The 17,363-nt window shown below is 39.0% G+C and overlaps 2 protein-coding genes across 6 annotated transcripts in view; both read right to left on the bottom strand.

Annotated features, from left to right (window-relative positions):
• Positions 1–13,193, bottom strand: part of LOC139766230 (uncharacterized) — a 34,115-nt gene extending 20,922 nt beyond the window's left edge. The window contains exons 1-3 of one of the 2 annotated variants that reach the window (XM_071694564.1): positions 13,115–13,193; positions 12,733–12,940; positions 1,130–1,376 (exon numbers count right to left, since the gene is read on the bottom strand). In XM_071694564.1, coding sequence (XP_071550665.1) covers positions 1,130–1,328 — 199 coding nt within the window. In that variant the 5' untranslated portion in view covers positions 1,329–1,376; positions 12,733–12,940; positions 13,115–13,193. Of the gene's footprint in view, positions 1–1,129; positions 1,377–5,968; positions 6,109–12,732; positions 12,941–13,114 lie in introns of those variants that run through there. The other variant, XM_071694563.1, reaches the window with a different exon arrangement.
• A 2,768-nt stretch (positions 13,194–15,961) lies between these two features.
• The window catches only part of LOC139766227 (uncharacterized), a 55,208-nt gene continuing 53,806 nt past the window's right edge, over positions 15,962–17,363 (bottom strand). For all 4 annotated transcript variants that reach the window (XM_071694550.1, XM_071694553.1, XM_071694554.1 and 1 more), the window contains exon 9: positions 15,962–17,085. In XM_071694550.1, the coding sequence (XP_071550651.1) occupies positions 16,819–17,085 (267 nt within the window). In that variant the 3' untranslated portion in view covers positions 15,962–16,818. The remainder of the gene's footprint in view (positions 17,086–17,363) is intronic.

The following is a 17,363-nucleotide window of genomic DNA, read 5'->3' as shown; positions in this document are numbered from 1 at the left end:
TTTCAAGTGAGTTGAACAGCAACCACGTCATCGTAATCCGGGTAACACATACACACACACTCGTGCTTAGCGGTCACAACGAAAATGTTGACAACGCACGTAACATATACAAAGCAGCGGGAATGTTTTCTTTTTCTCTATTTCTGTTTCGTCTATCATTGAAGCATACAATAAAGTCTAATTACAAACACAGGGGTAAATACAATGCACACAAGCACAAGGTTAAAGACACGGGGCAAGGCGTTGTTAAAATTTAACTCTTTCCTTCCGTAACACACAGAGGCATAACTCCCTTTAGTACTGTACATATTGCTGGTACCTATAAGGATACACACACACACACACGTCTACACACGTATACACTAGGTACACAAGATCTGTTTAGCTACCTCTCCTCTTACAGTCTTACTGTATATATATATTGTGTGTGCGGTCTCTGTATTCTCCACCTTTTGTTCCACTTGAGTAATCCGTTAATAATAATAATAATAATAATAATAATAATAATAATAATAATAATAACGATAAAGATGAATTGATAATAGTAATACTATTAATATAATTACACATTTATATATATATATATATATATATATATATATATATATATATATATATATATATATATATATATATATATATATATATAAGGAAGCTTAAAAAAATGAACGACACAGCACTGAAGCTCTTTGGAGTAACCTCAACACGTATCAGGCAGCCACCAAGCAGGGGAAATATCGGGTGGATTTGCGACGGCGGCGGAGGGGGCAATTAATACGGTGGCTGTCGAGTTTCCCTTCTGACACAGTATGCTGTCTTGATCACAAACCTGTGGGTTGCCGGCATTGTCAAAAAAAGAAAAAAAAAAAAACCTCCATCTTACATATAAGACATGAAAGCACAAAACTCACACGACTCCTTATTTTCCCTCAGTATTTTCTATTTCTTTTTTTTCGTTGAGCACTCCGCACTAGCCCGGCTTAATGGCAAATTCGTCATGGGGAAAAAAAAAAAAATGGAGCCCCATGAGTATAGACCTCCCTCCCCACACAGGACAGAGAGGTAACTACAAAAAGCTAAATAAACGGGTCATTGCTATGGTGTGGTGGTGGTGGCGAGCGAGCCTTACCTCTGACGGTGAGCGTCTGGACGTAGTCTGGTAAGGTGGGTTTGCCTGAGCCCGTGGTGGTAGTGGTGGTGGTGCTGGTGATGATGGTGGTGGGCGGCGTGGTGTGGGCGGGGGCAGCGGCGGCCGGGAGGGTGGTGGGCGGAACGTGGGCGGCGGCGGTACTGTGGGATGGAAGGGACACCGGTGCTAGGGACGACATATCCCCACACACACTGACACCACGATCCTCTCAACACAACCTCCTCACCTGAGAAAAAAATAGTAAAATCTGTTTCTAGAATCTAATAAACGAAAATATTTTACAACTTTATTAATATTATTTTACATTAACAAACGAAAAATGGCTTAATTAATGTGTATATACGTAAATAACTGAATTAACAATACATTTATACAGATAAATAAGTACAAACACAGCAAAGGGATTCTTCTCTAAACACAAGACTCAAAACACAGTCCAAATAAAGTGATACGTCACCTAAAAATATTCTGGGATATTGTGCTTTGGATTAACGTTTACTAGAGTATCATATACATATATATATATATATATATATATATATATATATATATATATATATATATATATATATATATATATATATATATATATGAACATTGGAATACCATGATGAGCCGCATACCGCATATGTGGCTCATGAGTTACGAGTTTTTATAATTACTCTTAACACCTGAAGCTGTTAACGAATTTATTTTTTTCGTGCCTTAATGACTCGGGCAGTTGCTAAGACAAATCCAAACAACCAACGGGCTTCATGATCATCGACTGCTGGCTTACTCATGTGTAGTAAAGTGAATCCGATAACCATGTCACCAGCCGGTTATTAATCCACTGGTCGCATGAAAAGTAAAATAGCCGAGTCTTCTATCTGTTGATAGTAGCTCCGGTTTGCTCTACGTACAAGTTCCAGTTTGGGCCGCATATTACTTCCAGTTTGGTCCGTGCACAGTTCTAGTCTGGTCTCCTCACTTGAAGAGCCACACGGAGTTGCTGGAGAGGATCAAAAGGAAAGTAAGAATGGTACAAGAGAGGAATGAGCTATGAGCAGAGGAAGGAAGCCCTCAACTTACACATTTTGGAAGAAAGAAGACTTAAAGGAGACTTGATAACTACATACTAATTTCTAAAAGGTTATGACATAATGCTAGCATAGTTCTCAGATACTACAACAAGAGTCCAGATCAATAACACGTAATTGAAAGGTGAGGAGGGGCGCGAGGGAGTATTTCTTCAGCAACAGAGTTGTTGAAGGAAGTAAGCGCGACTAAGTGGAAATTTACAAATGCAGGACAAATACGACGCGGTGACATCGCGAGTGCATAGCTCCCTTCCAGCACACACAGACAGACAGGTTATGACAAATAAGTAATAGGTACTCACTAGTTCTAGTGTGGTGTGCAATTTAATTCCAGTAAGATTAGTACACTAGGTCCAGCATGGACTCTACAACATTAGGACCAGTCTGGGCTGTATATTAAGTCGTCTGGGCTGTACATTAAGTTCAGTCTGGGCTGTACTTCAGGTTCATTCTGGACTGTACATTAAGTCTAATCTGGGCTGTACATTAGGTTCACCCTGGGCTGTACATCAGGTTCGGTTTGGGCTGTACATCAGGTTCATGTACTGTACATTGGGTCCAATCTGGACTGCACATCAGGTCCAATCTAGGCTATAGATTAGGTTCCGCACAGGTGCAGCCATATGTTATAGAGTATAAGTAATCTTTATTATGGGATTGTAGACACTGAATTGTGGTTGTGGTTTCGTGTAGTCAAGTAATAACATACTCTTTATTATGGGATCGTAGACACTGTATTGTGGTTTCGCGTAGTCAAGTAATAACAAGTTATTGCATCCTGCCCGCAGTTTTATGGAGGAATATATCCTGTGGTCCTTGATAACTTTGGGCAACACCCAGAACATGAAAGTGTTTGCCGCCATATGTTAGGAAATACAGTTTATACGAGCTCATCTGATGATCTTAATGATATGCAAGGTTGAATTAAGAGATTACGAATTAGCAATGCGTTAAGCGAACTCAACACACTGGTAAAATGGGTGTGAATAACAGGATGTCGGTTAGTTAAATAATGAGTACATTGTTATTTTCCCATAGAGTACTATAAACTGTTAGTAGGCTTAGTAAGGTGAGGTTGGGTATATTCGAAAAGTCTTTTAAAACCTAATGCCACGCTCGGTATCTAGATGAATCTCACACGAGTCCCAGCTAAAATGGGGTCGACCGATCCCGCAGTGATCACCATCACCACCACCACATAACCACACTCCCACCTCCATGGAAGACTGGCAGTGTTTATCCTGACGTCTTACAATGTGCTACGCTTCTTCTTGCATCCCATCACACTCTTAACATGACGGGAAACCAATGAAGTCTAAGTCGATGTATAACTCATCCGTACCGGGTGTAATGTAGGATTTCTAACATAAAACTTATGAAAAGTATCATTTTTTGGTGTCATATGGATTTGTATATCAAATAAGTATGTATGCGATAATTACATGTTACAGCGAGTCTTTAAAATAGGACCAGCCTGTGGATGGAAATTTGCTAAAATAAAGGATTCCATCACTCGCATTTGAACAATTTAGCTACAGAACAGAAAACTGTGGTGGTTTGCAGTGTAGCGTACAGGAAGAGCTCAGCGAAGTGGTCAAAAAAAAAAGAAAAAAGAAAAAAAAAAAAAAAACATTCTGCGCGGAGATTATTACATAACTTATCACTAATGTTATCTTAACACTTTTTCTGTTTCTGCCAACATCTTCATTTCGGTGCTCCAAGCTAGGATCATCAATGGCGGGCTGGACACATATTGAATATCATCACTCTCCTCAGTGGCGGGCCGGACACATCATGCTTCACTCTACCCTCACAAAACGTCTTCCTTCCCACCACCACCCTCACCCCTCCACCAACCTCGCCCATGGTGAGTCCACCTCTGGCAGTTAAATGATCATCAAGTAATGGGTATCATCATCTATCAATAAGTCTTTTAAAAACCACTTTCATTCATGAATTTCTATCTATATCCTACTTGGGGCAAGGGCACACCGATTCCACGATCAATGTATCACTGGTGTCACAGGATGAACAGCGTAGTATCACAGCCTGAGCTCAGAGAACACACCTCTTCTCTTGTTTATCACGTTTGGCTTCCACCTCACCAGCTGATTACTCTGTGGTTCACATGCCATGGATGGAGTAACATCACAATAACCTTTTGTTAGCTTATCCAGACCAAAGTTAACGGCGCATATAGTGAGAATACTAAAATTAGTAACAATCTCGAACATGATGAACAAAACTCCAGACGACGAAAGCTTGGAGGTAGGCTTCGAAGTAGCGAGGCGATGAATACTCCCTGGGTTCACACCTCTCAGAAAGATAGGATAGGACTGACAACGCTGACTGTCCCAGTTGGAAGTGGAGGCCCCTCGGCTGTAGTACATTAGGTCCAGTCTGGGCTGTACATTATGTCAAGTCTGAACCGTACATTAAGTCCAGTTTGAGCTATACATCAGGTTCAATCTGGGCTACACATTGGGTTCACTCTGGCCTGAACATTAGGTCTAGCATGGGCTGTATATTAGGTCTAGTCTGGGCTCAAAAATAGGCCCAGTTTTAGCTATATCTGGGCTCTAAAATAGGCCCAGTCTGGGCTATATCTGGGCTCTAAAATGGGCCTAGTCTGGGCTATACGTTAAGACTAGACTGGGCTGTACATTAGGGCTAGTCTGGGGTACACATGAGGCTATACGTTAAAGACTAGACTCAGCTGTACAAGTAGGGCTAGTCTGGGCTGCACATGAGGTCCAGTCTATTTGGGATAATAACCTCTATCGGCCATGCAGACAACGCAGTATTCCACTTAAAATATAACATTTGAAATGTAGAAACAGCGTTACAAAACTTTTCACTGTATATGGAAAACTGGAATTGTGTTAATCATTTCTTCAGTTGACGACCTGTAATTCAACCTATGCTTTTCTTTTGAAATATCTGGTAAAAAAAAAAAAAATCCGGTATGAAATTGTTTGAATATCTTCACTTTGTGAAATGGAAGATTTTTAAGTACTAATGAATGTTTTAGAAATAATGACACAAATCTAGAAACAATGACAAGACATAATGAGAAAGCTAATCATTAATAATAATAATAACAATAATAATACTTATAGTAATTACTAATAATTCATAACAGTGCGATTATTAGACATATCAACACTAACAATGACGCTCATAATAACAATAAAAAAATGAGTTATCATTACTATCAAACGGCGATCAGGTATGAAAGCTGAAATGTTTAGTTATCATTACCGTTATTATCATTACAGTGAGAAAATGAGGGGGTCAATAATATAATAGAAATTGAGTAATAATGATAATAATCTTAAGGTGATAATGAAAAAGAAATGTTACAATCAAATTAATGGCACTGGTAATATTAACTATTCCTATTTCTAATGATATCCCCGCCACTGTGACCACTAATAACATGATAATAACAAAAGAATGTAAAGTCGGCGATGTACCCTGGCACAACAAGAAAAAATAACAAATAAAATCAATAATAATAAAGATCGTTTTGAAGGGAGGTAAATGTGCGTTTGTTTGCTCCCGATATGATCACGAATCCATCTCCATAAATATCTTTTCAAACAAGAGTGTGTGTGTGTCACTGTTAACTCTGGTCTAGAAAACAAAGCTTGTTTATCAAGTTAACCAAAATCCTTTCAAATCATTGTAACTTCCTCACGATATAAATCGAACAAGATAATTTTTCTTTTCCACAAACCTTCAAATTTGAGGATCCGAGAGACGTCAGCACCTTGCTTCACGCTGCCAACAGACAGACTAGCCGAGCCAACAGCACCCAGCCACAGCTAACAGCCTCCCAATGGTCGGTTTTAATCCAATAACAACCTCTTAGGAACTGGCCCAAAAGCACTCAACCCGCGCGCCTATACGGGTACTTATGGCTCAGTTGCCACCGTGTGTATTTCTGTCCTACAAAGCATGAATCGTAAGTTCCCAAATTACTGTTATTAGGGTCATTATAGATGATATCTTGACAGAGACAATGGTAAATCAGCTTAAAGATATTAATTTTTATCTATGTATATAAATGTATATATGTTAGCCCTAATAATCTATACCACTGTTAATCATATATGTCCATGTGTTTGTCTTTGTTTCATTCATATACTTCCCACGAACGCACATAAGTAATGACAAGAAAAAAAAAAAAAAAAAAAAATACAGGCTACTCTATGAAGAAAACGCATTGCACGAAAAAGGTAAGCACTCATTGGTTAGGGTATCTTATTACGTCACGAACACGACAGCCAATGGGAGTGTCGCCACTGAGGACCAGGCACAGATGGTGGTCCCCGGTGCGAGTGATTTCTTGTGTAAAATTGTTTTCAGCGCAGTCTGGGATATTAAGACCAAAAAGAACAGTAATATTCCAAAGATTTCATAGATAAAATGACGAGTAGAACTATGAGTAACGTAAGAATGGCGGTAGATGACGCGTAGGTTACATAAACTTTAAAAACGGTTTGTTTCGGTGGTATAAAATGTCAGCGTTCAGTTGACGGGGTCGCGGAGGGTAATGTGGTTTATTAAAAAGACTGAAAAAGTGGGTAAAAGGAACTAAAGGGACCGGTCCTCGCGGTATTATTTTTTTTTTCAGTAGTTATCGTCTATTTCACTTTCTTTAAAAAAAACACAATGAAGATAATTTCGTGGCGGTTAAAGTCTACCATTTTGACTAGGTATTACATATACTCGAGCCGAGAAAACTTCCCTTGTGGCTATGGCCACTGCCTGGTGTTGGAAATGAGCGTGATGGGGGAACGAAAACACTTCAGAGATGTGTGACAGTGAAACTTTCATATTCAGATACAACCAGCATCAGCCCGACAAGGCCAACCCCAGCAACAACTCATCAATCATAACCCCACAGATCCTTGTTTGATATGTAATATATATATATATATATATATATATATATATATATATATATATATATATATATTGATTACAGCTATCCAAACCAAAATTAATTTGCACAACCTTAACCCACAGTCAAAGCTTAACCAATACATATATCGTCACAACAGTTCATCACAACCTCATAGTTAAGAACAGGTCTCACTTCATCCAAAGGCAGCCCCAAATCTAGTTATCTTCCAAAATCTCATCGTATTCACAAACTTACCATATTAGTCCCATATTTGTACTTTATAATCATATTTACAGCGAGCAGCAGCTACAACACCTGTCTCAGCCTAGAATAAAAAGTACAACACCACAGTCCCAGTCTATCCATAGCTACAACCCTACAATCAACCGTTTCATACTCACAACCCGCGACAGACTAGGCTCACAGCCATAACCCCACGTTGTTAGCCTAGCCTCACGGCTACAACCCGTGGCAGCGTAACCTTACACCCACAACCCTACAGTCTCAGCCCAGCCTCATTGTCACAACCCTACAGTCTGAGCTCATTCACTTGGCCAAACATCCCTCACTTCATCCCCATAACCACAACCGCACTGTCCCATTCACACAACCATAACCTCAGGGCTCCAACCCTATAAGGAGCGCCACATAACCCCAAGGTCTCAGCTCACCCATATGATCATTGTTCCGACACCCTCAGCTCTCTCTCAGGAACGGAACCACCAGTCATAGTCCATTTTCAGTCACAACCCTACAGCCTCTCGGTCACAACCAAAGTCTCCGCCCTCTTAATAAGTAGCTCGTGTGTGTGTGTGTGTGTGTGTGTGTGACCCACCCTATATTTTATATAGTCGTTACATAAAGCACCAGTGCGATGCCGAGTTTGTTTGCCTCATTTTATGATTTGTGGTTATTTATTTCATTTTACCAAAGATGGCTGGTTATATATGCTGTCAGGCACGATGACTGGTTATACAAACGTCACATTGTCTCTCACTATGAAATACGAGTACAAAATTTATCCACGAGGAAAATTATTAGGAGCAGATAAGAGGTAATAAACTGTAATGATGATTGTGTACAGAAAGTGTTTAAAGAATAACTGTAGACAATACATAACTCGGAAATAACTTAGTAAGTAATAAGTAAAAAAATTGGGGGATCATATGACTAACGAATCTTATTTAAAATGACTAGCCTGTCGAAGTATACACTGAAAACGATTTACCAGTCTTTCTTTTCTTAACATTTGATGCTGGTGCTGATGTAAGATCACGCGTGTTTATAAAAAAAATGAATTACTCTTTTCAACCGGAATTCTTACCAGAAAACTCTGGATCCATTCTACATAATCAAGTAGTTTACGGCTACCAGGACACGGTATGCCCACCACAACCCTACGGAGTCTGCACATACACACAACACACTTCCCTACTGGAGCAGCGCATCCACAGGGCCGCATAACCCACACTCACAGTTCATCTCCAAAAGCCACAAGTTTCTGCATTCTTTGCTCATTACAACCACAATCTTTATACCCTCAGCTTATTCTCAAAACCACAACCTTCTCAGTTTATAGTCACAACTACAACCCTAGTCTGTGAATATTCACCAAGATACAATGTCACAAGCTCATAACCACAACCTCATGTTCTCAGCTCAGCCATGATCACAGTCGGATCCCAGAGTTATTTCAAAACATGAACTCTATTTCTGGCGCACGTAAAGAAGACACCTTTGTACAACATTTCATGAACGCCAATTCAAACTGGACGAATTTAAGGCAAAAGTATCTTTTTTTTTTTTTGGTCACCTTTGAGACCCCTACAGAAATGGCTCACATCAAAATTTATCACATGCACTGCATGATGCGTTTTGTGGAATGGTATCTGCATCGTTTGGTATCATTTGATTGAGAACGTGAGGAAGAGCAGCCCAAAATATATGTTTTCAGGTTGTTTGACCACCGACCCCATCAAATCTTAAAAAAAGAAAAAAAAATTACATTGAAAACGGTGTGTGACTTTACTGAGCCTAAAGGTAAAAGCCTACCCGAGCTTCAACCCAGTCGACCATAATATGAAGGAATGGCACATGACCTTGATTGCTCTGAAAGAGACGAATGGCGAAATGTCACCAAAAAACAAAAACAAACAAACAAAAAAGCAGTAAGTTCCCCTTCCCACACCCATCGTAAGAAGTGAGACACAGAAATGGAAATAGTGCCCACAATTCTAGTTATAATACTAATATCTCGGTATGTCTATAACAGTCGTGTTAATCCAACTGTTGGGTAGACAGACGCCGGCTACCAGAGAAGCCATCCAAACAGCGCGCACTTTCCCTTCGTCTCAATACTACACATATGGCTCAAGATGACGCTGGATCTGTAGGTCTTCCATTAAAACCTTTATTACAAATAGTGTCTAAATTCTTTGTGAAGATCGAATCAATAATGATTCGTGATTAAACTCATTATTACCTCCCGAATATATATATATATATATATATATATATATATATATATATATATATATATATATATATTTTTTTTTTTTTTTTTTCATACTATTCGCCATTTCCCGCGTTTGCGAGGTAGCGTTAAGAACAGAGGACTGGGCCTTAGAGGGAAAATCCTCACCTGGCCCCCTTCTCTGTTCCTTCTTTTGGAAAATCAAAAAAAAAAACGAGAGGGGAGGATTTCCAGCCACCCGCTCCCTCCCCTTTTAGTCGCCTTCTACGACACGCAGGGAATACGTGGGAAGTATTCTTTCTCCCCTATCCCCCAGGGATAATATATATATATATATATATATATATATATATATATATATATATATATATATATAGGTGGGGCCCATTATGTGTAGAACTGCCTACCCATACAGCACAAATAAGTAATCAAAGATAGGCAATTACAATCTGAACACTTGGGAAGATCCACCAACAGGCTCATACACCTTATACGGTTCAAGATATTTTATTTACCCGAGTTTCATTTTTTCTAACAATTTTGAATCGCCCTCCCCACTTGTCTCATTAGTGACTATATGTTTGTACAGTACAGCTCTATTCCCACGAGGTCCTTTTTTACCTAATTTTTTAATGCAACTTTTAAAACTTTTTCATAGTCAGTTCCATCGCTTATCTTATTTAGTTCTGCTGAAATCTACTTTTGCTTCATTCAATTATAGTTTTTCTTAAAATTGCTACTGTAAATTTCAGTACATGAAAAAAGAAGAGCATCATCATCATATATCCAACACCAACATATAAACGTCTTGTGACGGTGTGTAAAGTTAAAAAAAATAGAAAAATAATTTTATGTAAACAGTAGTACAGTGAAAGTACAAGGAGAAAAGGTAAACCATAGAAAGGGTGCATAGATGCTGTGATAAATTCAAATATTACTTAGGACATTTGTGATGATATTTATCCCTTGGGATAGGGGAGAAAGAATACTTCCCACGTATTCCCTGCGTGTCGTAGAAGGCGACTAAAAAGGGAAGAGAGCGGGGGGCTGGAAATCCTCCCCTCTCAATTTTTTTTTAATTTTCCAAAAGAAGGAACAGAGAAGGGGGCCAGGTGAGGATATTCCCTCAATGGCCCAGTCCTCTGTTCTTAACGCTACCTCGCTAACGCGGGAAATGGCGAATAGTTTAAAAAAAAAAAAAAAAAAAAAAAAAAAATATATATATATATATTATATCATATATACATTATATATTATATATATGTATATTATATATATATATATATATATATATATATATATATATATATATATATATATATATATATATATAATACATATTATCCCTGGGGATGAGGGAGAAAAAAATACATACCACGTATTCCCTGCGTGTCGTAGAAGGCGACTAAAAGGGGAGGGAGTGGGAGGGGTGGCTGGAAATCCTCCCTTCTCATTCTTTTTTAATTTTCCCAAAGGAACAGAGAAGCGGGCCTAGAGAGCATATTCCCTCAAAGGCTCAGTCCTCTGTTCTTAGCGCTACCTCGCTAACGCGGGAAACGGCGAATAGTATGAAATATATATATATATATATATATATATATATATATATATATATATATATATATATATATACATACATATATATATATATATATATATATATATATATATATATATATACATACATATATATATATATATATATATATATATATATATATATATATATATATATATATATATATATATAAGACGTTACATAAACCCTAATAAAACCCGTGTTGAACCCCAGGTGAGGCGTGAGGGTGAACGGGCAGCGCGGGAAGAATGAGTCACGAAACAATGAAGGCCTGGGTTCCCGTTCTCTATGCCAACCGACCACTGCTCACTTCGAAAATGGATTTAAAACACCCCCACGAGCCTTTTAATGTCTCGGAACAATACCCGCTTCACTTTACTCCTTACGTTAGGTTAACCTATAAGATTATGACCATAAAGACTGACGAAACGAAATGGAATGGTGGAGAGAAAGACTGTTATCAGAGGCTGAACATGCAGAAGGGTGTGAGGAACACATGATAGAGCAAAATGCAAAAATGTGGTATATATGGAACGACGTAATGAAAGCAGCGTGAATCAGGGGATAAGAAGTGTTCAGAATGAAAGCACGGAAAGTTCTGGAAGACTTGGTTGTGGATGACCGGATTGGGGTGGGGTAGGAGTGGGGGTAGGGTGTGGAGTCTGGTTCCAGTCATACATATGTGTGGTTGAGAGAGCAGATGGTGTGTGGAAATGGTTTGGACATTATTTTTGGATGACACCCTGCCACTCTAATGGACTTTGGCACCCCCAAAGGGACATTAAAGTAAACGTTCCATTTGTTTCTGCCTTTGGATGCCTCTATGCCCCTGTACTTGCTTTTGGCGCCGCCAAAGGGTATTGAATTAAACCTTTCATTTCCCTTTTTATGTTTGATACGTGACAGCTAGAAGGCGGATGTGAGCAAATGGGGACTGTTTCTTCGTCTGTTCTTGCTATACTACCTTGCTAACTCGGGAAACGGCAAACATAATCAAATTATCAGTGTCAAAGAAAAGAACATTTTCTTTCAACATCTTCAAGGCATACAGCTTAAAATATAAGTTGGACAGTCTCATCTGATACCACAAACTTCATTTAGTATATACAAAAGTTTCTACGAACATTTCAAAGTATGCATACACAACAGTACTATTGTGAGCAATCGCGTCAATTCCTGGATGAAAATAATACTTTACCTGATATACAATTGTTTTCTAACTCATTCACTCACAAGTCCAACTAATTTCTTAAACTAAAAAAAAAGTACTGTAGCGATCAGTGAAAATCAGCCAGCTCATTTGTCAGAGATTTTTATCCTTCCTCTCAATTGATATGTGACAAATTGTAAGTCACTTAGGAAATACAATTAGCTTAGCTAACAAGAACATTGGTCTTGCTACCTAGCCAGCTAGCAAGCTATACATAACGTCCCAGGCATTTATCAAGCACAGTACATGGCTTCCATAACAAAACACAACAACTCTGGTGAGTTACCTTAATAGAAATTAAAGCTTGTATTAAAGAAAAAATTACATACCTTCATCCTGGGAGTAAATTTCCATCTCCATCTTCCAATTTTTTCCTTTTAGCTCGAGGGATACGTTCTTTTGGACGCCATGATCTCATGTTCGAGGTTGCCTCAAAGCTTTAGATTCTTATAACCACTTGTACTGTTCGCAGTTCACTTATAATACGAACGGGCCCTTTACCGGTGCGCGGCGTGCCTAACGGACGATTCGCCATTGCTGTAATATAGGAAAATCAGGTTATTAACTATCGGTACCTCCGGCATGGAATGTATCCATCAAGTTTATAACACTATCATCTCCTAAAGCTACTAGTCTTCAGTTATACTATCCCTAACCTATCAGATAACACACTTCTAATGTAAATACATAACTTAGGCATTCATAACTTACCAGAATTCAAAGAAATTTTGAAAATGAAGACGGAAGAAAATGGCCGCTTCAACCTCAACTGTTCTACATCTAGTTTCCGTATTCGCCACCAGGTGGACACCAGGGTGCTTGGCGCGGGAATGTCAGATCGGATAATCGAAGTGAAAGATAGGCGATAAACTAAAAGTTATCTTATGTTAATTCCTTGTTAACTTAGTAAAAGTAACTGATTAAACTCTTTTACAACCTTTATTTAGACTAGGATTACGAGGGAGCCATTTGAAATCTTGGGGGCCAAGACGACCGCTTAGTCTGCTGAAAAGCAAAAGTCGTTAAATCACTAAATGAAAAATTAATGAACATCTTGTTTGTTGTGCAGTTCTTTAAATAATTTTCATAGGGTATAAGTTTAATGAATTTTTCTTAAACTAGACTACTTTTATTCATAGAAATCAACGTCATCTACCACTAGCCTGTCAAAACAAAACCTAAAACAAATATTAAAAATTGATTAAGCATACCTACCCATTTTTAATGGATTAAATCTTTCTATTTTTCCAACTTTAAATAAGATACCAAAAATTTTGTTTTTTTACTATATTGCATTTTTTTGAAAACTACTGACACTTTGTTGACGACGTACGGCCATCTTGGTGTTGCTCTTGTGACAGCAAATTAAAAATCAGTTTATACGAGGCAGTGTTTACGAATTAACTCTGGTAAAAAGTAAATCACCTCTTAGTTGAGACCAGTTACATCGACGCAGGAGAGAGTGGGAAAATTTATTTGTGTTCTTCATGACCAAAGGAAAGTCAAATGCAACGGAATGTGGCGGACCTCGGAAATCGTGCACCATTTCAAGACCCCATTCAACATATCTCTATATCATCAGGGTAAGTGTATATTTATTTTGACTTCTGACACTGTAGATTGGAAACAGAGTATTGCTACAACGGGCATTAAATTCTGAGTTTTGACAAAATCCTTGGAAGTTTAGCAGATAGTGGTAAGCCAGCGAAGGGTAAGATTCCCAGCTGAATTATTGTTATGAAGCATTTCAGGTGACGTACTGATTGAAGATTGATGATTTTTATCAGTATAACTTTATCAAGTGTGAAATATAAGTTTTTCATCCGTGATGACCTTGACCGGAGCATGTTTGCCCGTGCCATGTGGATCACTAATGAAAAAAAATATATAAGGGTTTGCGATCTTCGTTTATGGAATCATTGTGATACATAAACTTAAGAATTGATGGGTTTTACCATAGCAAACTTTTTCGTGTAGCCATAGATCTTTCCCACGATGAATACTAGACTATACATAATCCTGCTACTCTTAGAGGGAAGTGCAGTGCTGGGCCATGTAACCTGTACCTTGTTGAATTTTCTATGCATAATTTCTATCCCTGAAGTGTTTTGCTGTTATCTGGTTCAGTCTTTTGTTATTAGATCCTCACGATTATATCTAAAAAAAAAAAAAAAGATTACGACGGTGACATGAATAACTATAATTTTCTTAGAAATTAGATTAGGAAATTCGCATATAGATTAATGAATAGTGTGTTGAGCGAATTTTATATCGGGTACACTAGATATATCTGAACTTGGCTAACAAAACAGTTGTTTGTCATGTAATGATTTACACTGCAATATCCAGTTAAGCATACATGATTATCACAGAAATATATTGTCTAATTATTATCATTAACACGTCGTTTGATGGGTTCGTTGTATTTACATGCGGTTGTTAGCTGATTTATGGCCCAGTTATGGAAGGAATATGCTATTCTAAAATCCGTGTTTTAAAGGACTATATTTTAAGGCATTGGCACCAAACCCAGGCTGGTCCCCGATTTCTTGAGGCTCTGGAACCAGTAGAGTTGATGTCACTCGAGATCTCGGGACTCGCGTTAAGGTAGGTTTTAGGTTATGTTAGGTTCCAGGTACATAAGGTTCCTCCTAGGTCTTTTTTCCTACGTTCAAAGTTCTCTGTTCGGTCCTGTAACCTTAACGAAGACCTAAAAATCTAACATATGACCTAAGCTAGGAACATATCAGCCTAGAACGTTCTTTGCCGTACCCTGAACCTAGGACCTAACTTATTGAGAAAACCTAACCTAGAAATAGGGCTAAGGATGCAGTCTAGAACCTAAACTATTCTAGGACCTACCATAGGACCTGACGTCCTAATTTAAGAACTAGACTTTGTATTATTATTATTTCTAAGTAAGGACATAACCAAACCTAATTTAGGAACTAACTTAAGACCTTGCCCACTGGAACTAATGTAAGGACAACCTGAAAACCTTACGTATGGCTTAACAAGTCTAGAACAACAATCTTAACTTAGGACAACTTTAAGAACCTAACTTGGAACCTTGTACCCAGTATAAGAGTCGTTCATAGGAACATGATCTGAGCTAAAACATATTTTTGTGTAGGACCTAACAGAACCTAAAGACTTAAGGCACATCCAATGCGTAAGCTAGGATTTACCCTAAGGAACTAGCTTTTAGAAAGGACCTAATCTAGCGCTTTACCTAATTTAAGACGGAACATCAGGACCCATTTTAACCTAATTCTTAACCTGTGGAAATGAAAAAAAACTGGAAAGGATGTGTTTTCATTCCTTGAATTTCTCAGTATGACGGTTGTATAGAATATAGTCACTGTAGTGATTACTGCAGAGGAAGTGGTAGCAGTGAGTGCAGCATCAATCATCATACGATTGTAATGACACCAGCCTGTGTCATCTTTTCCCATCTTAATACATATGATTAACTCGTCTAGTTTTTGTACAAACACAGCTGTTATGGTTGCGATGCTTTTGCGCTTTGTTGATGGTGGGTGTTAAGTCAAACAAAAATTGGAAAGTTTAAGACAGCTTTATTGTCAAAAAATAATAAATAATACTGTCAACAAGAACATCACTCGTATACTCACTTTCAGCGACACGACGACACGTGATACACCAGATGTTTTTAATATTGGTTCGTATCATAGTAGCTTCAACTCCATAACAGAACAGGTTGGGCGTGATATAAATCAAAGAGCTTCAGAGTGAGGCCTACCACCGGTCACGTGCCCGGTATCAGTACTGGGAGATACCCTTCTAGAAGGATCGTCTCACGGCAGCGTCAAGGTTTCGTCATCCTACCACCACAGATTAGCCACCGATGGTTGGGGGCTAGTGCGTCAGTAGACGCTTCGTTAACATGACGCTGCTGGGTTTAAACTTAAACCCGGCAGTGTTGGCAGGACCGGGTCACTGCCCGTGCCAGATACTTGTAATGTTTTGGGAGAATAGCACTCTGAGTAATTGTTCAGAGACAAACCTACTCTAAAGGATGTATCTGTGGTGGCTGTCACTGCTGGCCACTATCTTCTTAAAAGACACTTCTTTAGCGTTCATTCTGATCAGTAGGTACGAGAATAATTGAGTCCCCGACATTTGTCAGCCATCAGAGTTCTTATAATTCGTGTTCGCTGAATGTACGAGTTGGGTATTTACATGTATGAGCTAGCTGAGGAATATTATAGGCTGTGTGATACTTTTATCATTATACTAAATGCAACTTTATGACACGTTTCCACAGTAAATAGAGCAGCTCAAGCAAACAGTACACACATCTTTCCTGTAGTCACACACATCTCACTCGTGGGTGGCAGACACACACACACACTCGACACCGGGCATACGAATCACAACACTGCTGCTTCAGGTTAGCACGATGCACTGCCAGAGTGCTGTGCTGAGGCTTGGGGGTAGGCGGCCGGCCCTAGCACTCGCCGGAGAGGCAGCACACTCCGTCTGTCACCATCAGGGCGTCTACGGTCGACGGTAGCCGGGGCGGTGGTAGGACCCACCGTTATCGTTAACATGAAGGATGTGTGGATGTCCTGCAGGGTTACGCGGCTCATCTCCCACATCCCTGGGGCACCCAACACTGGTCGCCGGGTCATCGTCTCCCCCAAAGGCATCACTCCCACCTGCGTAGGATTACAGTGAAGTTAAGAATACGTGTGAATTCATTGCAGAATCCGAGGAAACCGTCCACAACATTGTAATATTACATTTGTAAAGACGTCATCACGTCAGATTGGAAGAATACGTTATGTGGAGAAGATGTTTACATTTGAAGTGAACCGTGACGTTACGTTTAGTATTATTAGATATTGTAGTACGCACGTACGTAATATGTACGTATGAGGTCAGTGCATCTGGAAGTGCCCTGGAGTAATATTGGAATTTGGTCATTGTGTGAGTA

This window comes from Panulirus ornatus, chromosome 57 (assembly GCF_036320965.1).
Source record: "Panulirus ornatus isolate Po-2019 chromosome 57, ASM3632096v1, whole genome shotgun sequence".
Taxonomy (NCBI): Eukaryota; Metazoa; Arthropoda; class Malacostraca; order Decapoda; family Palinuridae; genus Panulirus; species Panulirus ornatus.
The sequence above is the reverse complement of the archived record's forward strand: the minus strand, read 5'-3'. Positions and strand labels throughout refer to the sequence as shown.